This window comes from Embiotoca jacksoni, unplaced genomic scaffold (genome assembly GCF_022577435.1).
Source record: "Embiotoca jacksoni isolate LCO1_2020_lvr unplaced genomic scaffold, fEmbJac1.0.p SCAF_23, whole genome shotgun sequence".
NCBI classification, from domain to species: domain Eukaryota; kingdom Metazoa; phylum Chordata; class Actinopteri; family Embiotocidae; genus Embiotoca; species Embiotoca jacksoni.
In genome coordinates, this window is record NW_027185374.1 from 3466184 (window position 1) to 3493940 (window position 27757).

The following is a 27757-nucleotide window of genomic DNA, read 5'->3' on the forward strand; positions in this document are numbered from 1 at the left end:
AGCTTTCTGGTGTGACTAGTTGAAATGTGCTGCTGGGAATGAACTAGAGTGGTCGTCTTTCATAACCATGCACAAATAGGGATATCTTGACTGACAGACATTTTTTTTTTTGCTCAATCCACATCTCCACTGGAAGGAGGCACCGTAAATGCTGTGGTCTTCCTTTGTTATGTGAGATATAGCAGAAAGCAGCTTCCCCCTCTCTCTCTCTCCCCCTCTCCCCCTCCCTCTCCCAAACAGAGCGCACTGGGTCCGCACTCTGCAACACAGTGGGAGTGCAGCGCGGCGCATCCAACGTGACACACTGATGAAGTGCCTCTCCTGACCCTTACAGTCCAAACTCCCGTGTCCTTCCGTGAAAAGCCCCCGCAGCAGGGCACAATGTCTCCAAACACCAGGATGGATTTCATGGAATCGATTTGTTCCCCTCGTTCCTTTTACGCTCCGTCTTAGCGCGTTTTTTTTTTTTTTTTTTTTTTTTTTTTGGTAGGAACGCTATGTTCTGGATGTATTTTCTCCGGAGACTGTGAAGTAGAAGGAGGCGCAGCTCGTTGAAGCCATGTGGAGAACGGACACGTCGCTGGGTGGGAGCACCGGAGGCAAAAAGCGACTCTAATTGTATTTGCGCTTCCTTGGAGAAAAAGATCCTTCCATGAGGAAACAAAGAGAGAAGAGATGGTAGAGAAGTAAGTACGCAGACAACAAGTTGAAATTCAAGATGATGATGATTACACATATTCTACATGACTTGTATTTATTTTTACTGTTAAGTTTGCTCTTCAGAGAATGGAGGTGTAATTCCACATTGATCAATTTAATAGTGAATTATGGCATCGTTTTAATTCTATTGCACGAAATCCGTCATATTTCAATCTTTATGATGGTCGTTCTGTATATGTGACATTTTATTTTAAATGAAGTAAACACAAATTGCTTACCACAGATGTGTAACTGTGCAAACTGCAAACGACAGGCTATTTCCACAAAACTTGTGAAAAATTATTTATATTTTGATTATATTATGAGTTTACTGTTGAGTGAGCAATCCTCTCCATAAGTTGTTTACTGTAAAATACTGTCCAGTAAGACCTCGGGGGGGTTATTATGTAATTCTATTTATTGTAGCAAGCTGTTTGGGAAACGGGATTGTGACAAAGAGTGTTTAATTTTTAATGAGCTTTTATTGAGTAGCTGGAGGCAATTGTATTGTGGTACCCAAAAGCAATAGACAAAAATTAGTATTATAGTCCTGTAGGAGATGTGCTTCTATTGTTCCTATATTGTTTGTACACATACGAATTTTGTTTCGGTGTTATATTAATTAGGCTATGATCCTTTATTTATGTTTCCATCATACTGAATGTTCAAACTTAACATTTATTTTCTACTTTGACTCAACTCAAAGGAACCTTCATTCAGAGTCGCCTTATTAGAGTCAGCTCAGACGAGGTTTTAGAAACACGCACAGTCCAGATATAGACCTAACGTTTTTGCAAAATTATTGCAATTCATTGGAGGGGGACTGCTCCACTGGTTTCTTATGGAAAGATAAAGAAAGAAATTGAGAGATCCAATAGAGATTTAGATTAGTCAAAACCTTGGCATAAAATATAGATTCTCTACCACAAAAACAATGGCAAGTGGAGACATTACAAGTGCAAAAGCAGCCTCACAGGCCAAGCAGGGCCAATGGACAACATGGGAAAATCTGGAAAACCACAAACTGACTTGGAAAGATCTGTGGGAGATGGAAGGAGGTAGAATTAGTTTTATCATCTGAGCCAATGTGCTTTCCTCTTGCAAGAACTTAAACCAGTGGATTGGAGAAGGTCAGACTGCAAGGCACAAGCTGCAAAACCAGACTTTTCCAAGGTCTCTATATCTGGATACACAATCAGGTTCACCAGCCGCTAGTATGTATCCTGTAGAAAAGGAGATCTGTTGCCAATGACCTCCATCCTCAAACACCTGGCTTCTCCACCGTCACTGCCTTCTTACCATCAGGATAACTTCCAAAACCTTCTAATCCCAGAAGGGAAACCATCATGTTGAACATTGCCCCATGACTGGAAGATGGGTAGATCTAGACCAGAAGCTTATCTTTTTGCCAGAGATCATGACAACAAATTTCAGGCTGTACCTGGTCTTGTGTTCTTCCTCACAGAAGTCCTATGCATTGGGGAACTAACTGTGCCTTGGGAGGCTGCTGTGGAGGATTAATGTTTGTACTAGTTTGTATGAAGTAAATAAGTGCAAGACAACCCCGTGCTTTGCATTAGTCCAGTTCTCATGAATACCACACCGTATGTCCCGTCCTCAATACACCAGAGACCAACTTTTCTTTATCATGCCTGATCTGTCATTGTCCATGTTCTGCAGACATCCAACAAGTATTGTGTCAAAGAGGGACATTGAGATCTTGCAGCTGGTTATGCTGGTCTAAAACATCTCACCTCTATGAGGAAACAAACTCCTCTATGGTCTTAAGGAATGGAGAGGAAGGTGGAAGGAAAGGTGACGCTATCCTGGGATGGCATGTAAACCACTTTGTGACTGGAAGGGATGTGATGAAATGCCTCTCATCATCCCACACAATCTTCCTTATGCTCGCACACTTGACCCTCTCCGTCCCTCACACAAGTATTTGAGAGAAGTCATTCATGAAAACAGTTTCTCATTGCTTTATGTCTCATTTAGATGTTTATGCATTTTTTTTTTTTCTATTTCTAGACGTAGCAGAGTGTAGCAAATTACTGCGGCTAAGGTTCTGAAGAGTTTTGAAAAAGTGAATTCAGTACTCGGAAAGGTCTGTTAGCAGTTGGTTAAAAACTACATTTTCAAAGTGTCGGAAGTACAAGGCTGAAAACCATTTTCATTCATTTATATTTAAAAGATGGGGAAATAATAAAAAGCTTTTATAAAGAATATTCTGTAATAGTATTTTGGGTTAGGGCTGTCCTGAAACACTTTATATGAGTTTAATATCAACAACTTAATGGCAGAAGACTGAAGAATGAAATTGAATGGCCACTAATGATAAAGTTTAATGGAAAGTTGCTTGCTCAACTTTCTTGATATGGTTATCTTAAATTATTCTCCTACATAGAGCGGAAACAAATGGTAGATTAAACAATTAGTTAAGTGACAGAAAGATAATTGGGAACTACTTTGATTAATTAAACAATTAACATTCACTGGGTCCAGCTTCTGCAACAGGAGGATTTGCTGCTAGTCTTTGTTTTATATGATTCTAAACTGAATATGTAAGTTTTAGACTGTTGGGTTGACAAACAACACATTTTAAGACATTTGTTTCCATGAGAAAAAACAACAACGAACATAAATTGTTTGTCGCAATCTTAAATTGTATGAACCCTACATGGTACATATTGTGGCCTATGTCTGTGGTAGTAACATCAATAGCACAGATAGATTGATAGATTTATATATTGACTGGCAACAGACAGGCAGAGGAAAACATTAGTTATGCAACTAATGAGTAACCATTTGAAAGTGATTGATCCTCATTACCCATTTCCATCCCTGCAGTGGCCGCACCTGACCTTCTTGACCCAAAGTCTGCCGCCCACAACTCCAAGCCTCGCCTGTCATTTTCGGCAAAACCAGTGGTGCTGAACACTCCAGAGGACGAGTGTGACACCCGGATGACCGTCATGAGGTGGAAAACCGTATCAGCCATTTTCTTCCTGGTGGTGCTCTACCTCATCATTGGGGCGACAGTGTTCAAAGCACTAGAGCAGCCGCATGAAAGCTCCCAGAAACTGGCCATTCTTGCTGAAAAACTGGAGTTCTTGACCATGCATGCCTGTGTGAACTCCTCTGAGCTGGAGGATCTGGTCAAGGTAGGTGGAGCTTCCGCATCGTAGAATTTTTTTTTTTTCTTAAACACAGCACACACGTATTAAAGGAGAGAACAACATATTGAGGTTAAAAATGGTATTTGGCAGACATGTTGTTTACCCATTGTGGAAACAATGACTGCGAGCACTGAGGTTTAACCCAACTAGTTTGTTTACAGATGTTCATTCTGCGGCCACTGGGAACCACAGTAGGGGAAATGTGGAAATGTATTGAAATAACACTTTCAATAAATTTCCACATTTCCCCTACTGTGGTTTTACATTTTACACCCTCCTGGATTAAAAAACACATTGCCGGCTTTAATATAAAGCATTACTCAACAATGGATGGCAGCTATTGGTGCTATGAGCTAAGATATGAAGATTCTGGGTCTCTAACCTTTACAGAGTATTGATTTGAACTCCAATCATGATTTTTCTTCAAACCCGAGCAACGTGGTTTTGTGCTTTGCCCTAACTAAACCTTAGCCAGAGCATTACATCCAAAGTGGACTTGGCTTCCTGGTCTGAAAAATTAAGCAGATGCAAAAGTGCCTTAAGCTGCAATACCACCGAGAACCATGAGAAATTCGAGTTATTTCAGTTTTTCTAGCTAAAGTAGCTTGTTATTATTATTTTTCTGGCAGTCCATCTGAAAGTAATTCCATTATAGTTAGAAAATAGGCCTCAAAAAGCAGTTGTTTTTTTTTTGGTTTTTTTTTTTTTTTGGGGGGGGGGGGGGGGGGGGGTCTGTTTAATTGACACGCCTGTGGTGCTGTCAGGTTACGGCTATCAGTGGGCAGGACATAGTGTCGCCGGGTTTCAAATCAGCTCCCCTCCACCTCATCCAAATGTGGGCACTTCAGGCTCCAAACTACCAAGATGGTAACAGACAAAATTTGAACTTGAGGTCTCATAACGGCCATTCATAAACCAATGAATGATGTCACTGTTGGTTGCCACTTGATTTTTTTTTTTTTTCAACAATTGTTTGTAGTCATTGTAGAGGGCAAATGATGCTGTCCAGGTAATAGTGGTGTCACATCAGAAATTGCTTCCATGTATTATTCTACCATTTTACCAAGTGGCAACAGCCACGGCTTTACTTTGAGGCCAAAGCATAAGTAGTGCGAAGCCATCAACGGGTGCTAGATGCTGATTCTCATTCTCTCTATAAATACTGCGCCATTCTTCTTCTTTTTTTATTTTTTTTTTCCAATGAGTCATTATGGTCTCATTATGGTAAATATGGACGTTCTAATAAATGCACAGGGTGTTATTTTGAAATGTATTGTTGTGTTAAGAAGGTGTTGGTAGGGCCGTTGATTGACAGTTGATTCCCCAGCTGCTCTCCCTGGTTTTTGAATTTGTATGGTCTCAGACTATCACTGAGTTTGCTGTTAAGGAGTTACACTAAAAAGACCCCTCAGAGGAGGCTGTCACCAATAAGTTAATGTCTAATGATTGTACTTACAATGCTTGCCCAGTTGGCTAGATATAGATAAAGTAGCTAACGCCAGGCCACATGTGGACCTATCACTGTGGCCAAGCTTGCTGGTGTTCAGTTTGGTCCACAACACAACCACAATATCTCTAATTTTGACTGCACTAACTTTCCAACAATAAATATGAATAACCGTCATTTCATGCAAAGTTTCTAGTTTAGGGCCCCCCTAATCCCTTGGGCTTTGCTTTGTTGGTAATCTGCATGCTGGTAACAAAATCAGAAAGGTTATTACGAATAAAGCCTGAAAATCTCAAAATGAAAAAAATTAAATCGGACTACTATAAATGAAATGACTCTCATTAATTTTCAATTACAAAACTGTTTTTAATAATAAAATTGCACTATAAATATCAGTATAGAGTGAGCATGCTTCTAATAATAGAGAGCCCCTGACTTCCTGACTCTTCCTTTATGGCTTAGTTGATCCCACCACCAACAAAACTTGTCAGGGTTGATGAAAAGCATTTCCTCTTGGGGAATCTAGGTGGCATATTTCACTTGTGAGTGAAGATTACTTATCTAATGTGCCAGAGCTGAACAGTCTTTAAATCTCAGGGGATACCTGATTTGTTTACCTCTTCTAATTTTGACTCCTTGCTGCAATTTTCCTGAGTTAAAAAGTGGAGCCACAAAAAAATTACTCAAGTATTCAATCTCTCTGTTAAGTACGAGTAGCCTAATGTAAGAAATGAAATTTTAAAAAAAGGGTTAAATAAATGCATTTTTTCACAGTGTGACTTCAAACATTTTAATTATACATGATATGTGCATGAAATGTATGGTGAGAATAATTGTTTGTATGCTCTACATGACTAGTGAACTAGCAAGTAGTCTAGTTTCATGCAATAACATAAAATTTACATCACTTTCTTCTCCTTTTGTTAATCAACAGCAAAAGTTAGATGTCTTTTTTGTTTTAGTAAACAAGTAGTCACAACTTGTACAACTTCCTTCCTGTAAGTGTAGAACTGCTATTGTTTTTCAGATTAAGTCATGAAAAACAAGAGAGATGTTTAATTATTTCCATAAAACATAAGAATCATTTTATTGTTATAACAAAAGGGAGACAGGTCTCGTTATATTTTTCTATTCAAAACAAGAAAACCTCAAGTTTAAGAATACAGTTGTGTCCACATGAGTGTGGACATATAAATAATGAAAAGCCATGAGACTAAAAATACACAATTTAATAGCTGTTGATTAGAAATATAGTTTATTTTCAGTGGTAAGCTAAACTGAATGATTTTGCCAACTCTGACAAAGAAGAAAATGTTGCATTATTCCTCATTGCACAGCTTCAGCTATAAGTGTAGTTTTTGATGTGGAAACAAGCGTTCTCATTTTAACAACATTTTCCTTCGAGTTTTAAATTTAAAACATTCACAGCATAATGAGAATGTGACTTATTTTTTCTCGTGTTGCATATTGTACAAGATCTTAAAGTATAGTTAATGCCTGTTCCCATTTATTTAGAATAGAAATGTAAGCATTTTGCTAAATTGGATATTTCCAAATAGGGTTTTTTTCAGATCAGCCAGGCTGAAGGAATTGACTAGATATAAAGTATTATCTATAAATCATGGCTTTGATATTAGAGATGCAGCGGGGCTTGTGCAAGCAACAGTGTAATATTTAGTTGTGTGTAAGGCCGCAAGTCAAATATTAATGAATTTGATATTCACTCATGTTTGAGGTGAATATGAAGCAGGTCGCTGAAAGAGGACGAGTCTCTGAGAAAGTTTGATTTGATTCTAGCTGTTGTCATATTAAAATCTTGTTCACTAGTTGTCTACTGGGTTGGCAATTAGATCAATTTACAGTCAACTAGGCTCTGACAATATTAAAACTGACCTGCCGACATAGATTTGTAATTGAATAATACTCAGCGCCCACCCACTAAATGGAAATTAGATTATTTTGTATATTAAGAGGGGCTTGTAACAGATGGCAGTTATTTGTCTTCAAGATGCTGAGCTAATGTTTAAAGTGGATGATGATGCTTTCTCTCCTGAGTTCATCAGTTTTCCAGAACGACTGTTATTTATCTCTTGACAGTGAAATGTGAGATCAGCAGATTCCTCAATATAAAACTCCCTCTTTTCACTCCATTTAACCTTTTATTTATGTTACCTAAAACATAAAAGTGTTTAACTATTCAATGAAGCTCCTTCACTGAACAGACAGTCTGATATTTTCATTGCTGCTTCCCCCCATATATATATATATAGAAGAATTCGCATTTTTAATGGAAAACCTTTTAGCAACCTACCACTCAGGGTCAGACTGACAGCCTGTCGCTCAGTATTGGGAAGGATTTCCATGAATGTTTGTATATTTATAGATCTTTTTGGTCCCTGAGGGGTGAAGCCTAATGATGCTGATCTGCCGAGGTAACATGTTTCTCTTACCCAATTAGAAATATCGACATTTTCTAGAACAGGAGGTACCAAACCAAAGACAAGAAAATAAACGTAATTAGTTATTGACTCAAGAATTTAAGCTTAGGAAATCTGGGCAATTAGGATCTGGGAGGCTTTTAAAATTTTTAATGTTTCACCTAAATCTAAGGCTAATTGTGAGGCTGTTTCTCACGTATGTGTCGACCAAACATAAATCTTGCCCTTTGGTGGTTTTATTTGACCACGGTCCAACCAAACAGCTCTGCACATCATCCATCACTGAGTAGCTTAATGAGTTAAGCAGCCTTTCAGGCAACTATTTCTCTTCTGATAATTTATTGATGCACGGCTTCAACGCAGGTGTCCCCCACTCACTTTCACTTAATTATGCATACAAACACACATATACACCTATCACGCTCCCACTGATCAAAAGCCAGTCAGCAGAGGATTGAGGAGAGCTGCACTCTCAAGGGGAGTAATTAAAAAAGGGAGCGATGGCAAAGAGCTGAGAAGATTCAATCTCTACTGACTGACTGACTGGCTGGCTCAGCTCGGTGACAGCCAGTGTGGTCTTCACATCATCCCATCTTATCTTATGTTTGCATATAACTGAGTGCCAAAGAAGTGAATTAATAAGCCCACTTGGCTGGGAAACAAAGTGGCTGAGCTAAGCCTGTCTGAATGGGCAACTTGCTAAATGATGTTGATGAGGCACTCACTCATAAATAAGTGATTACTGTCAAATATGCCACGTTTTTCAGCATATAAAAACGCCAGATGGACATGTCAACAAGGTTAAAAACTTGATTATCTTGTAATAATAATAATAATAAAGCATTATTGTAGTCTGTCTCAATATGTCACAAGTTCAACCCTATCATCACACAAAAATGTTAATCATAACAAAATTCTGGTTCTTAAACATATGTCCAATATTATGTTTTTAAATCCAAACCCAACATTTCTAAAAATGTCCACTTATTGAAGGATGTAAGTGAACGACAGACTTGGCATACCTCTTCCTTCACTGGCACTAAATATTGGCAAATTGCGATTGCGAAATCATCCATATTTCCCAGGACTATCTGGCCAAGGTGTTTTAGAAATATGATTTTTTTTTTTTGTTATTTGAGTGAACCAATGCTTTCAGCTGTTTTTGTGTCTGCAATTTATTAGCACCAAGCTCCTTTTCATTTTCAGATTACCATACACCGATGTTAAACACAATTAGCCCTTAACTGTCCACCTTCTGACTTCTCGTTTCATGTTCTCATGTTGTTACATTAGTGCCTGTCCCTTAGTTTCCAGTTTATCATTCATTCATCAGCTTTCGCATACTCGATCTTTACTGCCTTATCACACTCAACAGTTGTGGGCTAATGAAAGCTCATTCAGTTTGATGATGATGAATCACAGCATACAATAGCCTGACATTACTGTGACCCTAAACTGTCATATGAACGTCATTACTGGAGTATTACTGCTCTGTTCTGGGAGTTACATTGATTTTAAATACAAAAGATGGAGATCATCAAAAGCTGTTAATCCCAACTGATACAAGTCTTGCATTATTTAGGTGTAACACACCAGAATTAGATCTTGTAAATGAGCCTTGAATTGGAAAGAAAATACCACTTATATCTGGGGAATAACACTTTAGTCCACTAAAGTATTTCTCTGCAATTTATGAGCATCAGCTCTGTAGCAGTGTCTGCTGCTCCCCTGATGTCTCAAAGCTTTTCACTTTCATTTGTCTCAGTAATGATTCTGTTGAGCTCTTGAGACACCACTTGAGCCAAGAAACCCTTCGCCTCACTTCAGTATCGTGGCACAATATTGGCCAGAGCCAAGATGGTAAAATCAGGTTATCGGTTCATTTGGAAAATATCTGTCTTTAATTAATGTTGCAGAAGGGGTAGATGCAAGAGAGCTTTTTTTTTTGGCCAGCAACCACCAGTTTTTCCCACTGGAATAAATGTTGTTGGCATTAGCTGTTAGTGTTGTTTGAAAACTCCAGCTGACTTTTTATATGTCTGTATTCTTCAATACTTCAGATATATGTAGGTGATTTCATGCTAAAAGAAGGATAAAAGCTGCGTTGCCTGCAAAACGCAAGTCATTTTGAAAAAGCAAGATTTGGAGAATGAGGACTGGCAGACATTTTTTTTTTTTTTTTTTTTTTTTTTCAAAACTCTTTTTGCTCTTGTGTTTTTGGTTTTGGAAAGGCAAAACACATACTCAAAACTCTTGTACTTCAACAAACAGTATATTGGGCTTGAACCTAAGCATCTGACAATCATGACATAAGCCAGAGTTAATTGTTTTCCTTCTTCTGGTAAAAGTTCAGAAACTTGTCTGAGCTTTGAAATGAAAAATCAAGCTTTAAGAAAGGTTGTGACACCTCTGTCTGAGCTTGTTTACCCAGTAAGCATTATGAAGGCAGTGAGGAACGCCCACTGTGTTAAAACGCTTAATAGAGTGTGAGCATATTTCACGTAAACACAATTAGAAAAAACTTGAAATTCAATCGTAGAAACCACTGTGTATTTTGATGCATATTGTGTATAGGTGGCCATGCTCAATGACTAAAAACTTCTTGGAATTATTTAAGGGCTTTAATGAAGATCTTTAAGTTTTGCGGTTTGTGACTAAAAATCACACTTTTGTGAGGAGCACAGGTATTCAAAATGTCACTCTTGTGCATTTCATTAAGGTGACAGATGCTCCTCATCTTTCCTCACTGCTTCTAATTGGTTTTGGTTGGATGTTTACCCTTGCTGTCATCTATTCCCCAAGAAAGGGGATGCACACCACATATTTTTATGTTTCTCAGCCCACCCTGTGACACACTCCCAGTGAGAGACACTACATGATGTGCAAAATATGTCTTCTTTCCATTCCAGCAAGTGGTTTCTGCAGTTCGAGCTGGTGTGAACCCATCAGGAAATTCATCCAATCAGACGAGCCTCTGGGACCTCAGTTCCTCCTTCTTCTTTGCGGGGACCGTTATCACCACCATCGGTGAGAGGACTAGTTTCGTTCTCGATTGTAAAAGCCTCTGACTGTCACTAAATGCATGTAGTGCTTTGAAAGACTTTTTTTTTTTTTCCTTTTAAAATGTAGAAACATTCTTTGTTTGAATGTTATAACATTTCCATTTAGCAGGCTCAGTCCATTTGCTATTGTTCAGTATGCACAAAGCTGGAATGGGCACAGTGAAATTTGCATGAAATTGCTTTGCGTTATAAAATTACTTCTGTTAAATCAAAACCAGCATCAGCTTCATTTCCAGATTGTGCCTCTTTGCAGCAGGATTGCACAAAAGAGCGAAAATGAACCGGTCATATTGAATTGTACCACAAATCTGCTCTTTTGTTTGCACTTAACAGAGGCAGTTACATTTATCATCAACCAAACAAAAATTTGTTTTCACCCATTCATTTGGCAGAAATGAGGCCGATGAATTGAGAAATAATTAGATCTGCAAGCAATACACCAAGGTTCAAGTACCCACAGGTGTAGTTGTGACTCAGGACAGTTGAGACAAAACCACTGCTGAATAGACAACTGGTTTCATACTTTGATGCTCCAGCATTGAGTATCAGTACAGTCATCTAATCTCTGTCTTCAGTGGAATTGTTGTGACTAAATCATTTTATGCCTTTTTGCAAGTTTTGAAGTGTCGTCAGGGTTAGTTACTGTTCTCAGCAATACACGTAATCTCCTGATCATACACAAGAACAGAAATCAAGTGTGCTGCTGAAATATGAAAAATAGCATGTTTCTCTATATCGGAAAGCTGTAGCCTGTAACTCCAACACGCAGCATCATCCTGAAGTTGTAACAAACCACTTCTGTGGGTGTGTGGTGTTTTTCAGATTATTGGCCATCATGTGTAGGCAGAGCGTGATCTTGATGAAAATTTTGGCATCAAATTGTACTTGCTAACTCAAACCCTTCTCCTGCACCATATCCAGATTTCTAGATTTTGGTGCAGTGCGTCAGGCTTCTGCTTTTACATCTGCTCAACAAAAATTGCAAAAAATTGGCAACAACATACGTTAACACAAGCATCTAGTCTTATCTGGCTTGTCCAAGCAGACCTTAACGCATCAGCCTGCAGCGTAACATAATCATAATTTGGCCTCGCTGCAAACACACGTTTATCCTATGCTGCTAACTTCTTGTCCATTTGCTGAGGAGCTTCTCGCTGAAAGGTAGTTTAGGAACGTTTAAATTAAGACGGTTAAAGATACATAAAATAGGCTTTGACTTAAAATTCCTATATTGTTGTTGAGTGGTTACTTTGAAGTCTGTTTATGGGTCCCTGACAGCTCCCAGACCCCCAGTGAACTACACTGAATGCATTGTGTATAGTTACGCCATTCATTATCAGCTTCTCTATTTGGCCGTCTGTTGGCCTTAATTTCATGTCTCCAGTATTGTTTCGAAGCTCATTTCCTAGCGTCAAAATGGTATGTTGCAGTGGCATTGCTTGGTAATAAGTAGATTTTGCCATCTGGTTGTACGATATATTCGCTTTTGTATCAGTTACTCGTGGGTAAGATCGAGTACGTCTCGTCTGTTTTTCACGAGTAGCGCTCTCTCTTGATAAATGGTCGGTTTGCTGAGACGTGACTTGGGGATACCGAGGTCTTTTCTCAGAAAAATAAAGCTTAATGGCTGTAATTTAGAGTACATTAAAAAAAAAAAAAACTGCAAGATGAAGGTGCAGCAAAATCAAGAAAAAGTCTGAAATAAAATGAGATCTTTTTGGTACATAGCAGTGTGCTCGAGCTTTACCTTTGCTGCAGAAATCTCTCTCTCTGGTGGCGTTTTGTGTGCTTTCATCTTTGATGCTTGTCCGTGGAAACGGCATATAATTGCTGTGCCGTCGGTTAGTAATCATTATATTTTTTTCCGATTGGTACAAAATGTTCTGTGACCTTCGTGCAGCAATGAACTCAAATCATATTTTAGATATGCTTTTGAGAAAACCATTCAGTAAGCAGCCTATTAAGAAACACAACAAAGTCCAGAATGTAAAACATTTCTTTAGGCATGTCAGACACAATTTACACACACCCTCCACAGATTGATTTGTCCATGGGGAGATCTTTAATTGGATGGGCATTATTGAAGCAAAACATACCCCCCTCCAGCCATCTCCCCTGTCTCTCTCAAACACACACACACACACACACACACACACACACACACACACACACACACACCACCCTTGCTTTCAACTATACTCTTCAAAGTATTAACTTTGGAAACCCTTACATCTGAGAGGTATGCCGCAACGCAACAGATGTTATAGGATGTGCAGGTGTTTTGATTTTCTATTAACTCTTTCACATTCTGTGTGATGTTAAATACCATGACATATTTTTTTTGTATCTTTATTCTTGAATCTGAATGTGTAATTCATCCAGCAGCATCCGTATGTGTCTAATTATCAGGATTTCTGTCTGTGATCTACCACGGTGACAACAGCATGATAGTGTTTTCCTTGTCAGCTCACTGTAATCCCACCTAAGACCCACCGTGACAGCGTTTGATTGCATATGAAACAAGAAAACAAAACCAACACTGCGTGTCTTTAACTGAAGCTCACCCCAAGCATCACTTCATGAGCATTTTCTCCTGCTATGCCCAGCATCTCTCCCCCATATGTCCAAACTATTTCATTCTCACCTCTTTCGCTTTGTCTCCCGACCATCTAATCTGAGCCAATATACTCATTCCTGATCCTGTCCAACAAAATTCTTGGCATCCTCAAATCTGCCACGTCCAGTTCCACCTCCCGTCTCAAACCACACAACACAGCTGCTTGTGTAACCCCCCCTCCCCCCTCAGACACTCTTCACTCTGTAGTGCACCTCTCATCTTCACCTGTCCTCACTTTGAACAGCTGACCCCAATTATTTCAACTCCTTAGACTTCTCCACCTCTGCTCCGTAGTACTCAACATGCCCCCTACTCTCACTATATATCACCGTGTTTGTCTTGGTCCAAAGAGACTCCTGCCTGACCTCGTCCGTCAACCTGTCCCTCACTACTGCAAAACGAGAGAGGGCTCAGAGTGTGGTACTTCACCACTGCCACACTGCCCTCACACACATCCTGCACCGCTCTTTACAGACTCCTCTGCTCCTCATAACATCTTCATACCACATCTCCTCTCTCAGCATCCTGTCACACGCTTTCTCTGAATCCACAAAAGCACAATGCAGCTCCTTTTTTTTTTTTACCACCGAAATCTTTAGTCTTATCCATGCAAGCAATGTTGTACTCTAACTAACTAAAGGACGAGGAAAGTAACAACACTGGACTTTAACCTTTTAATAAAGGTCTTGTAGGAGAAAGGTATCTAATAAGACCAGAATATGGAAAAAGTCTTTCGACCAAGCCTTCCTAAGCTTAGCTTGCTTTATATGTCGGTCGCTGAGAAAGAATTTAAAGATGAACTGAGAATATGAATAAGACTTTATCTGCTTAATTCAGAAAGAGTATGAATAAAGTACAACTTTAAATCAAAAAGCTCCTGTTTGTCGTTCGTTCTGCAGGGTCACCCACAGGTGCTCAAAAACTAATCTGGCCTCCTGTCTCCGATTGAACTAATCATGAAAATACCAGGCTTGATTGGCAATTTTTTTCCTCACATTCGGTGTCACCCTATTCCAATGTGAGACTGGTAAGCCATTAGAAGGCACCCTGCAGCTTCTCTCCTGAGAGAGATGACTGCATTAATATAGAAAAGTGGATGTGGTTCATTATGCAGACACCTTATAAGATGTTGAATAATTAAACTAATACTGTGTGTTGTTGAATGTGTGGAGTCAGGTTTATGTAAGGTGCAGGTCTCTGAGGTTTTTGTTTAAAAGGATGTGGACTTCTATTAAGCACCATCTGACTCTCTAGCTGCACATGATGATGGGTTTGAAGATGAGGTAAAAGGCAGTGAACCTGTCATAGGCTCAGATTTCTGTTCATGTATGAGTGTCCGCATTCATATGAAGGCCTGTGTACAGCTCGCTGTATGTCTTTTCAGTTTTGATTTATGTCAGAGTTGCTTGAGAACGGTGGATTTGAATAATAAACTCTAGTCTGAGTCAGAACCTCTACACGTCTGAGCTTTTCTTCTGTGTCAGATTATAGCAGTCGAGGTTTGTCATAAAGTTTTCTCGTCTATTAAATGTAGTTTTAAGGAGCCCATAACAAAGTGACACAGTGGAGATATTTGATTGCCTTCCCAGGCAGTATTTGACAATGGCACTTCATTCACTTTACATTTGTTTTTTAGTCACATACTTTTTCCAGCAAAAAGACCATATGTGAATAGAGTTAAGAAAAGGTTTACCTTCCCAGGGAAAAGACAAAGTAAAATTAGCGGAAATGCAACACCTCTCATTAAAAAATAGAACACAACATTATCATTTTTACCCATAAAATTGTGCCAACTCTTGACAGCTATAAAAGAAAATGACACCCACCAAAGTGACAACATGCTCATTTTTTTGTGTCCGTGTCTCCTTTCTAACAGGTTTTGGGAACATCTCTCCGCACACAGAAGGAGGGCGGATCTTTTGTATAATCTACGCTCTGCTGGGGATTCCCCTGTTTGGATTTTTACTGGCTGGTGTTGGGGACCAGCTGGGGACCATTTTTGGGAAAGGCATTGCCAAAGTCGAGAAGATGATTGTGGTGAGTTCCTTTTGTTTTGCGCGAGCTTGTTTTTGTCTCTGCCAGTGACAGAAAGGGGACTCGTACATGAAAAAAAGTTTAATTTAAGCTGAATGTATTATGGAATTACATCAGAATAAACATGAATCTGGAAGGTCAGTATTGAAATCAGTGTGTTGAGCAGTGTAGTGTGCGATGGATGCAAACAACAACACAAGGATGCCTGTGAGACGACACCTGATTTATTCGGGTGTATGCTGTTTCTTGTTGTCTTTCCCTCCTCTGCCCGCTGGCTCCTGAACCACGAGCCAAAACAACCATACAAGCAGAGAGGAATGGGCGTCACTCTCTGAATCATTTACATCCCCCTACACGTTTCCCTGTGTGCAATAAGCTGTTTGAACTGAACAATTTAATTATCTGGGTCGTATAGACACAGCTGTAAAATTATATTTCTGTAGTTACAATGCTAAGTACGCCTCAGACTTCAGCAGCCAGTACTTAACTGTGTGCGGATGCTGTTGTGTGGTTGCCATGTCAACAGACTCCTGGCTGGAGATCTAAAATGCAGTTTGTTTCAATATTAAAAGCTGAACTATGTCGGTTGTTTGAGAAATATTTCAAAAGTCGGCAACAAAAATAGTTTTTGTTTTTTTGTTTTTTTTTATTGGCTTTTTTACTGAACTCACCGAACTGTTACCATTATGTTTAATGATAGTGGAATAAACCAGCGGTGCACACAGATGGTGGGCATATAATTATGGAAGGCCTATTTACCACGTTGCAGGTCCCACATTGTCCTCTGTCCATACAATATAGACATCCTCACTAACATGTAGGACATGGAGAATATAAATGGACTATTAAGGACAGTCTGGTTGATGGTTAGTCATTAGAAGTTGCCTGGAAACTCAAAAGGCCCACACTTAAACCTGAGAGAGCTGCTCAGTGAAAATGAGAAAGGATTTTATGTGTCGGGAACAAGGACTGCCAATGAGCTTCCACCCCTGCACCATAAGTATTTTGTGGCTTAGTTAAAAGAAACAGTATGTTGTGTAGGTTGCAGATTACTACTAACTGAATATGCTTCCCCTAACCACTCACTATTCAAGGGTTGGTGCTAGAAGGGATCAGAGAGACGCATGCTCTTCACTGCACTCTTTTGTGATTGATGTCATGGTTTTGGTCTTTCTGCCCTTTCAGTTATTTGGATTGTTTATTCCCTGTGTGAAGTCTCCACGCCCACCTCACCTGTTCCCAGTTCTCTAATCTGCCCCACCTGCAGGCACTCGGCAATAAACCCACGTAGCAACATATCGTCTCCCAGTCTGACACTAGTTGGTGGATCATTACGTTTTCATCAAAATCTTTTGTCACGAGTCTTAGTTGGGCAGATCTTGTTTTTTATGGAGTTTTATGGAGTCAGCTTTGTACCCTACCTGGATTTTATTATATGTAGGAAATGCAGAGTCCAAGCAGGTGAACGCAAAAGTCAAGTTCTCCATTTGCTTCACACCTGCCTCTGTGTTGGTTGATTAATTCATTGCCCCAATCTCCACATTCACAAAGTTTCCCAGTTAGCTTGGGGCTTAGGGCTGTCGCACTGTCAAACTTTCAAGTCCTTGAGGGCTCTCATGTGGACTTGTGACCCCTTTCTGCACCCTTGCTATGAGTTGGCATATCTGCAGACTTTCCTGAAGCGCTTTCCCATTCCCCCGCTTTCGTTCATAGCGAAATTGGTGATATAAAACTTGGTTGTCGGGTGGTTCTGCCCCCCACAAAGTCAACCATGGATGGTGTAGAGAAGAAATCCATTAAGAAGTGTATCTGTAATTGACAGCACATGGCTACTTGCTGTTATTATTTAATGCACGTTTGCAAAGTTGTTTGTATTGGGTTTACTTGTGTAAATGTCTTTCCTCCTGAAGAAAAGTCTCTGATTTCAGTATAAGAGGCTCTGGTTTCACAACAAAAGCACTTACAGCAGCTACTTTTCAAAGTCCAGAATCTCAGCAGCAGCAGGTTAATTATGATTTTGATTCATTGCTGTCTCTGCCAGTGCGTCTGGGAGGAAGACAGAAGTTAGAAGCTCAATCTAACAATTGGAAATAGATGGACTATACCACCTGCTGAAGTCACTGCTGTGCATTTGACATGCTGCGCAGCTTCATTTGTCCCCTTGGAATACAATAATGTTACGTTCTCAGTCTGTCAGGTTGATTGTAGATATCTTTAACTTGTGGAGGAGATAAGACATCTGAGGTCTGTCTGCGCTTTGTACTTCTCCTCAGAGCCACGGTGCTGTGGGCTTACATAACTGGAAAGGAAAAGGGCATGATGCACAGGGAACCAGCTGGAAGCAGTCACCTCAAGTGGAAGGGCAGCAGAGAATACAGCAGCATGCAGAATATACTGTAGTGCACTGTAGCTTTGACGGAAAAAAGGGACTCGGGTCTATAGTCAAATTGAGACACATAATTACAACTGATGGCGTAAGCTATAATTATAATGAATCCATTAGGATATATGAGAAGTGACTGAACGTGAAATATTTAGTAAGTCAACATATTACAGCACGTGCGAGGCATTTCAAGTCATGTGCCATCTCATCCTGACCGTGGTGGGCGTACCATCTGACAGTGAAAGCTATGTCACAGGAACTTTGTGCCTTGACGTTTGAGATGTTAGAAAACATTAAATGTATTCCTAGAAGGAGGTCGAAGGAAGTGACTCATCACTATGTTCATAAAAGCCTGTGGAGAAATCAGACAGTCAGAAGAAGGCAGCTTGTTAATGCTGATGTGGCACAATTAATAAACTGCAGTATGTTGTAACAAGTAAACACTTATTGGCTCTTGATTGTTTGGGTGAAAGAGATGAACACCACAAATCAAAATGAATGGTAACACAAAACCATCAACTCCATTTAATACAGCCTCATTGTTTGCGGTCATTGTTTCTGCTCTGCTCTGAGTGTTTAATTTCTTTCCCTGTTCTTCCCACACATATAATTTAAAGGATTTTTTTTTTCCCTGTGAACATTATGTATTCTTGTTCTAAACATTTCAGAAGTGGAAAGTCAGCCAGACAAAGATCCGCGTCATCTCCACGCTGCTCTTCATCCTGTTCGGGTGCCTCATCTTCGTGGCCCTGCCAGCCGTCATCTTCAAGCACATCGAAGGCTGGAGCACGCTAGAGTCCATCTACTTTGTCGTCATCACCCTCACCACCATCGGCTTTGGAGACTTTGTTGCCGGAGAAAAAGGTCACTTGATGTTCTTTTGTATTTATAGGCTGTCTTTCATTATTTTTGTCCTACGGCACTTCAGAATCAATGTATTCTGACAGTGCTTCTTACAGTAAGTGTTCACGAGGGAGAAAAAAAAAAAGCAAGAGGGGGGAAGAAAGGGAGACACTGGGCATATGTTGTGTGTGTGTGTGTGTGTGTGTGTGTGTGTGTGTGTGTGTGTGTGTGTGTGTGTCAGGTGGTATTGGGTTGATTTGACCTGCTTGGCAGATAACAAGAGACCGTCAAATGGGAAAAATCACAAACACTTGACTGCTAGATTAAACTTCCCATTGCAGGCCTAATGATTATAGATTAGATTTCGCCACCTGTGCCAACCCCGGTAGTTACAGTAAACTAATCAGCCTGAACTCCTGTTACTTAAACTGCTGCTGTAATGAGTGGTTATCTAACTGCACAGTGAGCGGGCTGTCTGCTTCATCCCAGCTGATATTTTAAGAACTCATCGAAAGGTACAGATTATAATGGGAGCTCATGCGACATTTAAATGTACTCATATCATCACATATATGGATTTACAGGGAAAACACATCAGTCCCTTAATATTGTTTTCTAGATGTTCAATTTGTGCAACTTTATTGTTATTAGTGTCACTTTCCCATTAAAGTTACAGACCAGTTTTATTTAACTCACTGCATCAGGCCTTCATACCCTAAACTTTCACTAAAGTCCTTCCATCTTTCTTCTGCTCCTCCTCTCAGAGGTTGCTGAGTATCCCAAGAGGATTTAACAGACTTTTAAGCCCCCTTGTTGTGTCCTTTGTTCGGCAGGTGGGTCAGAAAATCTTGAGTACCTCGACTACTACAAACCCGTGGTGTGGTTCTGGATCCTGGTGGGCTTGGCGTACTTTGCTGCAGTGCTCAGTATGATTGGAGACTGGTTCCGGGTCATCTCCAAGAAAACCAAAGAGGAGGTAGGTGGTGCAAAAATCTTTCTTCAGGAGTTTAATCTTGAAAGTTTTTCACAGAAAGGTGATTTTGAAGGATTTTGAGTGTCAACGATCGCCTGATTGTAGCTTTATGTTCAGTTGCTGGAGGTCATTGTCAGTGTTTGTTTTATTGATAAATAGAAAGACGCAGCTGTCCAGATAAACCCCTGTTTTTCCCCCAAGAGAAAGAAATGTCTGTCTGAAATCATTATTGTCAAATATTCTTGACAAGAAAAGAGCTGTGTTTGAACTATGTCTCAAGTAAGAACCACTGTCAGTCCCTCAAGTCCCAAAATTTGTCACTGTTAGTCAATAAGAAGATAATGACAGTCTTAACCACCTCTTAAAGTTTTACACATTGAACCAAGATTGTGATTGACACTGCCTCAATTGCAATATTAATAAATATTGTCCAGAGAAGCTTATTGGCATATTTGTTTTTCACACAAATGTTAAGGGGATGTCTGGTTAAAATTCCATGCATCTCTGCCTCCAAATCACTCTTTTATAGATCCTCAGGGCAAACATTTGCTGTTTGGCTCTTATCAATTTGTAGAGTATCCACCAAGTGAGAATTATAAGAGTTAGAATACTTTGATTAAAAATGGTAAAACCAGATTTAGCCCTCAACAAGACAGTGAAAAGATGAATTAGCAATACAGTCACACTATTCAGTCAATATCTAAAAATGGAAATTGTTATTTTAATTAATCAAATTAGCCTGGAACTATAACTTTTGTAGATCCTGCATGACTGGAGTCTCGTGGCTTTTTGCCATTTCTTTGTCTCAAAGAATCCTGTGTCTTTTCCCCGTCTTCATAGTCTTGATGCGATGAATCATACAACACTAATGACTCCCACTTTTTCTAGTAGCAGTGCAGTCAGCATTACGCCCGTTTATAGGAAAATATCCCCTTAAAAATCCCCTTAATTTAATTACTGGATAATATGTGTCCGTTTCTTTCATGGTTAAAAAAACAAACATCATTAATAGTAATGAAAGTCTACGGGCATTAGACCTCTTTGAGCTGCTGATTTATGTCCAACCATACTTATAGTTGGTGAAACATTTGCAGTATGTTAACAGGTGGCATCACATCCACCTTGCCTCATGGACACAGAGTAACACCTCTATTTTCCATTTGAGTTTTCAAGGCATAAAATCCGGTGTGATGAATCTCCACCCTGCCCTCGCTCTGTGAAGTAAATACCATGTCATACAAGACTTGGATTAAATATTAGGTGTGTTTGCAGTGGCTGGTGCTGAGTAATAAGATACTTTGCTGCCCTGGCAGGTTCATTATTTACGTGTGAAAAGGCTGGAGAGAGCCACACATCCACGTACAGAACTCTCCTGCATAAACCAATCGCATGCTTTTCTTATTCCTTAATTCTATGTAACATGGAGAAGGTGCTATATGACCGTCTGCAGTGGGAATCCTTCCACCGGTATAATTAGGAGTACAGCTGTGGAGGCTGTGAGCTCTGCAGAGAATTACATTACAGAGAAAGACAATGTTTCAGTGGGAGGAGGGGAAGGATGAGAATAAGCAGGCAGAGAAAGTAAAAGTGCTCTAATGTGCACACACAGAGAAACATGCAACAGACATTTTGTTTCAAATGCTTTAAACAAGTGCACTTCAGAGCCTATAAATAAATAAAGAGCCTGGAGAAAGAGGTTTAATGTGCTCACTTCTCTACCCCACTGTCAGCTTTCAAGAAGCATAAACAAACGCACTGTGCTTATCAGATACAGTGTACGGTCTCCTGAAGCCTGTGTGATTGGATCACACAGCGCTCAACCACAAACAGATTGTGGGAGCCAAAATGTGTATGTTTATGCTGCGATCAAATGGGGTTGTACTGTCTTTACCGTGTACATGAGGAGAGTCCGTATGAATGCTCGTGATATTCATGACCTCGGAACTCTAAATTTTCTAAAAGCCCCGAGTTCAAAAGTTGTGACGTGTTTGCTGACGCCTACAGTAATGGCAGAGGCCATTAAAGTACTTTTTTTTGTTGGATGTTAAACTAATGTATTGTAATTTTAGTCATGTAGAGTTTGTGGTCATAACTCGGTATAACTAGCCTACGTCTAAGGAAAATGTTGATCTTTCCAACGGCCTCCTCTCTTTCCTCTGTTTCCTGCATTACGTTACCCCCTGTTAACTTGTAGCCTACATGGCTTCTAGACGCCATCCACTTTGCCGGTGCCTAGCAGCACTGCTATTGCGACTTAACCACTTGAACGCCAAGCATATGGTGCACACGACTTACCATTTTGTAACCACGAGTTCCATTTGGAGGCAGCATTAGTTTGTGTCGTTTGTTTGTCGGTTGGACAGGTGTGCAACCTGCAGTCACTCTGGGTTTATTCGCATACTGGTGTGATTTCACATTTCCTTTACCTGTTCACTGCACAGCAGCACAGAGACACGGTGACACAAAGGGCGAGTTTTTGGGCTCAGATATTTTGTGTTGACAGTTGAGTTTGCTTTCCAGTATTTGTCATTTTTTGTGTTCATTATTAAATCCTATAAAACCCGTATGGACTACAGGATGTATTTGTTGAGACGCTTCACACACACACAAGACAAACTCAGCGTCGTTACACAGATCATTTCTTATTTGTTGTTTGAGGGTCCTGTACTCAAATGTTTTAGACAACAAAATCTCCACAGAGAACTATTGGTTGAGTTAGGATATGTCTGCACCTTTTGAAATGTGTAACATCTTTCAATGGCAATCGCTGCCTTATAGTTGTGCAGAGCTCAGAAGACATCAGCACAAATCTACTTCTGAAGTTCAATATGTTTCTGCTTTTATTCACATTATTATGTTATGATTAGACTCAGCAATTAAGGAGCCTAATCTGAGTTTTTAATTTCAAATATCAATTAATTTTGGGATGTATACATGTATATATTTTCTGAAACTAGAAAGTAAGATTTGGATGTATGCAAAGCATCTTAACTATTATGACAATAAAAAAAAAGGTTCATATCAGTCATGAAATCTTGATAAAATCTTTTAATAAAAAATGCAAAATCAAAAGTCATTAGACAAATCAAAGCCCCTTGAAGATTCCAAATTTTTTTAGGCCATTTTAACCACTTCCCGCACCTCTACTTCCAACTGATATGCATTCACCGAAGACAAACTTTTCTAGCAGCAGGTGAAATTGTAGGAACAGGTTGTTTGGTAACCTGTGGGACATCAATCTTCATTCGGTTTCTGCAGGTTGGGGAGTTTCGTGCACACGCAGCCGAGTGGACAGCAAACGTGTCAGCCGAGTTCAAAGAGACCCGCAGGCGGCTCAGCGTTGACATCTACGACAAGTTTCAGCGTGCTGCGTCCATCAAGCGCAAGCTGTCATCTGAGCTGGGTATGAACCAGGAAATGACCCCTGGCAAGAGGACGCTGTCAGCCAACCTGTGTGAGGACAGAGAGTCTTACTCCAACCTGACTCTCTCCATCAGCCCCGTCCCGGGGGCCCTGGCCAGGAACGGCAGCCTCTATCTCAACGGGCTCAGCCCGGACTACGCCGACCGGCGGGAAATCGCCATCGTCGAAAATTTCAAATGAGGCGCAGCATGAAAGTAAGATATTTCTGGAACGGAGTAAAAGAGATCTGCTCGTGGACTGAGATTACAAATGAAAACATGGTTTCGTGCTTATTGACTGAGAATCTTTGATGCGGTACCCGGACGCATTCATTAGGTAGATTGTGTCCCGATCGTCCAATCACTTAAAGACAGATCAATCTTCAAGCTGTGTACCTTCATGTGTGTGTTTAACTCTCTCTCTCCCACAGGGTGCAATCATTCTATGAAAGGAGTCCGACTTTCATTATGTCCCTGCCAACGTGATCGACAGCTGTGCTGTGATTGAGCCAAGTCAAAAGTGAAAAGCACTGGAATATTTGATTGCATTAGAGGCCTGAGCTTAAACTTCTCTCATGAGCAGGAAGGAAATGAAAGCCCAAACTGAGGTAACAACACACTGGACATCTTCTCATATGCCGCGTAAGCACACAGACAAATAAACTCATTTGATTTGGGAAGCAATAGACACATCTGTGATTGTTGAATTTCCAGAGGCCCTGAAATCTGCATCAGATGAAGAGGATCCTCCCTGCTATAAACGCTTGTCAACAATGAATGCTGGTTCTTGACGAGGCAGCAGTCCTGCACCAACACAAAGGAATGTCGCTTTCTCTTTTAGTTTACACTTCTTACAGTATGAATTTTTATGCCTTGTATTTGCCGGTCAGTCTGCCCTCACTAAAGAGATGAATATTGACATTTCAGCTCCTTCATGACTGACATTCAGTTTTTCGTCCTAAGGAATAACCGACTTGTGCCTTACTGACAACCACACTGAACATGTGAGGATGATGATGCATGAAAGGTTGAGCAATGCTTAATCCACCCTCTAATACTTGGTATATTGGAGCACAGCAGTGAAAACAGATGTTTAGGCTGGACCTCGGAAAACAACGACATTTTCAATTCATGCATTTTAAGAGGAATCTTGCAAGTGAGTGTAGAGACTTTTTCTTGAGATAAGATAATCGATTAAGATGACAACTGGGAAAATGTCACCTCTCTCTCTAAGGATTTAAGTATTTATTGCCCATCTCATTGTGCTGAAGTAGTTGCATTAACCACACAGTGCCAGGCTTGCTGATCAAACCCTGCTCTCCCCCATACAAAAAGTAAAGACCCTCCTTTTCTGACAGAAGAAGAAGGATCTTCAGTCTGATCAAAGGATCAGGAGTCTTTTGTGTTATTTCTAAATCCCATCCTGAAATTGAACCAACTGTGGTGTTTTCCATGAAGCTGAAACAGCGATTGGTGAGTCTTTTTTTTCTCACTAATAAGCCCCTGGCATGTGTGGTACTGTAGCAATGAAATCTCTGGAGCTGTGAGGCATCTCTCTCCCTTCCTGCTTTTCCCGATCGAGCGAGTCGAGGAACATTTCCTCAACTCAGAAAGATTGGGTCTGTTCTGTCTTGCCAATACTGAATGTATGCCATCAGAAACCTTTACAGTACCTACTGTACAGCCCTGCAGTAACTGAATTATCATGACCTTAGAGGTGTGTGAGTGGCATCACACAGAAATAGAAGAACTGATTTAAGTGAAGGCTTCTGGGTCCGGTTTGTGTTGATTACAACAAAATAATTGGAATGCCATCAGACGCATTTTATATCCGACTTTCATCCATAATAGAAAATATAAATGTTAGTTTTCCATTTTAAGTAAACCTTTTTTAATTATCTGGTGCCATTACGCAGGGATATTTAAGTTTTGCTGTCTCTAAGTTGAATGATTATGATTGTCCATCTTTTATGGTTTTATTCTGTGCATTTATCTAGCAAAATATGTTGTAATATTTTCAATACATTTGATCGTGCCATTTACAGTTTGTAGCATCACAAAACACATTTACAATACAGTGCATCTTACAAGACTGTATGTTATGTGCTATGCCAAATATCTGCATAATTTATTAGTTTAGTATTGTGTTTATAGTATTTTTAAAGTTTGGGATCCATTTGTTTTTGTGTGTTACAGTGCATTTCAGGGCAACAACAGTCATTCTTTTATTATAGAGCAGGAGCAATTTGCATCAGATTTTTGTAAATTGGGCTTATTCATAACTTAAGTGCTTAATAAGTGGAGTTTGGTCAATCAATAAATTAAAGGACTCGTGTGCAGGACTCAGGGGGGCTCTACTGGCAGAAATGGAATATAATATTAATAATTATGTTTTCATCAGTTTGTAATCACCAGAAATTGATCATTGTTGTTTCCATTACCGTAGAATGAGCCCCCCATAGCTACATAGGGAGCAGGTCCTCTTCCACAAGCCTGCCATCTTTCTACAGTAGCCAAGAACAGACAAACCAAATACTGTTTCTGGAGGGCCTTTCCAGTTTTTCACAAGTTTTGCGGCCGTAGTAGATTTTCTCACAAACTCAGAACAGGAGGGTGTGGCGAGGAATTTTTAGCTGGTTGCATTCTGCAACTTCGCCAGTAGATGTCACTAAATCCTACGCACTGCTCCTTTAAAACAGCTTGCAGTAAACAAACTTTGTCTTAAATAAAGATTAGTTGTCACTGAATATTTACACACAGTAACTGCCAGGTGTTACTGCTGCAAAGCCAACTAAATGATTTCAAACTAATGTCAGCTTATTGATTCATTAGCCATTTAAAAGACAAAAATGAGTAATGCGATACAGTCAACACATCTGACTTGACACTTTGTTTACTGATACGTACAGGGGCGATTTTAAATCACAAAAATGACAACATACCTCAGATTCAAAACATTATGCCAGTGCTGTTAGGGTAAATGACCAAATAACGAATGTTTTCACACACATTCAGAACTGCATAAATACTTCTGAAACACAACGCTCCATGCATATATTTATGAATAAAATGAAAAGTAATACTTACTAAAAGACTCGAGGCTGAGCGATTTACTAATTTCCAAAGATGTAATTTTTGTTTCGTAGGGATTATAGCCAGTTCCCTCAAGCCTCGACAAGCTCAGATATTTCTTATGTTTTAATGGTCCTGCTCAAATGTGACATTAGCAAGCAGGACTACACCTCAACCTTGAAAGAAGATTTCGGATTAATTGGTGCAACACATTCCATGACAGTAAGTTACAGGTTGGCTCTCTTTTTCTGAACCGAATCGCTTTTTTGGGGGGGGAAAGTTTGTCCTGAGTAAGTGCACTGATTCTTGCAGAGTGTACAGTAAGGTCATGAGCTGTCATGTGTGATCACATCAAATACAACTCACCAAGATATTGTGAAGCAAATCAGATAAAAAGGCCAGGAAGCTTAGAAAAATACCAGTCTTTTTGTGTTTCTAAAAAAAAGCAATCAATAGCATCCAAACACTTAACTGTATGTTGTATTGACTTGCAATACGCTAAGAGAAAGAGTACCAGTACATTAATGCTGAGTTGCCTGAGGAAAGCCTTCCCAGCCTTCGTGTAGCTTCTGAAAACGAAGCTCACTGAAAGTGAACATATTCCTTTTTTCCAGTCAGCCGTGCGATTGCCTGTCAGTGCTGCAGAAAGTCAAGGAATGTTGTCAATGAAGTGTCGCGCAAAATGTCAGGCCACGTAAGGCCACGAGCGAGGATCAGTGTGCATGAACATGACAGTTTATGTGGGTATGTGCATTAATGAATGTGTGACTGCATTTGTGCATTAGGGTTTGAGGAAAGTCGTCACATTTCCACCCACACCAGCATTTTCACATCTTCTTCTTTTCCCAAGATGACAGTTTTTAATTAACTCTGTGGCTCACTTCGAAATCTCACTTCAAGCATGTTGAATGTATCTACCAATTTATGACAGCAGAGATGAGCCTCATTATGAATGTAAGCCCATTCAATTTTTAACGTTGTGATTAATATGTGCAAAGGAGGAGTTGAAACAGCTCAGAGGATATGCTGGGAAATCAACAAGCTTTTTAAAGCTCACCGATTAAATAAATTAAAAAAAAAAATTTAAAACATGCCATACAACATGATTATGTACTGATATAATCATAATGATCATAAGTAGATAATAGTGTTATCACATGGTTTCAGAAAATATATCTGTGGCATCAATGATTATTTCTCAAACCACAACTTTGGTTTAGATTTGGTCATTTGCCTAAAATGAATGCATGAAAATCGTATGAATGATTATGGAGAGACAAGATAAATACATGAGAGGTCATGTCCCCACAGGCACATTTCATGACTTAAGCAAGTGTTGCATGCTACTTAAAATGTTACTTCCAGTGTTTTTAGATCAGATGTGTCTATTATCCCCGGCCTTGCTTTGGTTTTAATAAAAGTATAGCATATGTTTCCAGTATGATACAATGTTAATGTTGGTATGTCACTTCAAATCATGACCCACTTTTCTGAAAGTTTAGAATAAAATATTTTATATGGAAAAAAACAACAACACTGAAGGTGAGTTTTCATTTGTTCTTGAACAAAACTGTACTTATTGAAATCAATGATAATGATGGCGTACGAC

The 27757-nt window shown here is 39.7% G+C and overlaps 1 protein-coding gene across 4 annotated transcripts; it reads left to right on the forward strand.

The window, feature by feature from the left end:
• Nucleotides 1-289: 289 nt before the first annotated feature.
• Nucleotides 290-27665, forward strand: LOC138203431 (potassium channel subfamily K member 2-like). Of its 4 annotated transcripts, none has more exons than XR_011178715.1 (8): nucleotides 290-686; nucleotides 3550-3863; nucleotides 10673-10790; nucleotides 15319-15479; nucleotides 18528-18723; nucleotides 19536-19678; nucleotides 22934-23684; nucleotides 23791-27665. XR_011178715.1 is itself a non-coding variant. In XM_069158277.1 (8 exons), coding segments are annotated over exons 1-7 (1278 nt in total). In that variant the 5' UTR covers nucleotides 290-685; the 3' UTR covers nucleotides 23279-23292; nucleotides 23508-27665. The 4 variants fall into 4 exon arrangements, 2 of the variants coding, with proteins under 2 accessions (XP_069014378.1, XP_069014377.1); XR_011178714.1 differs by having other exon boundaries at nucleotides 22934-23413; nucleotides 23508-27665; XM_069158277.1 differs by having other exon boundaries at nucleotides 22934-23292; nucleotides 23508-27665.
• Nucleotides 27666-27757: the final 92 nt, after the last annotated feature.

Bases quoted from the DNA above. Each gene is read 5' to 3' on its own strand.
- LOC138203431 (XM_069158276.1), top strand. The intron at 3,864-10,672 runs GTAGGTGGAGCT...TTTCCATTCCAG, and splicing joins AGCTGGAGGATCTGGTCAAG to CAAGTGGTTTCTGCAGTTCG. The intron at 18,724-19,535 runs GTCACTTGATGT...TTTGTTCGGCAG, and splicing joins CTTTGTTGCCGGAGAAAAAG to GTGGGTCAGAAAATCTTGAG.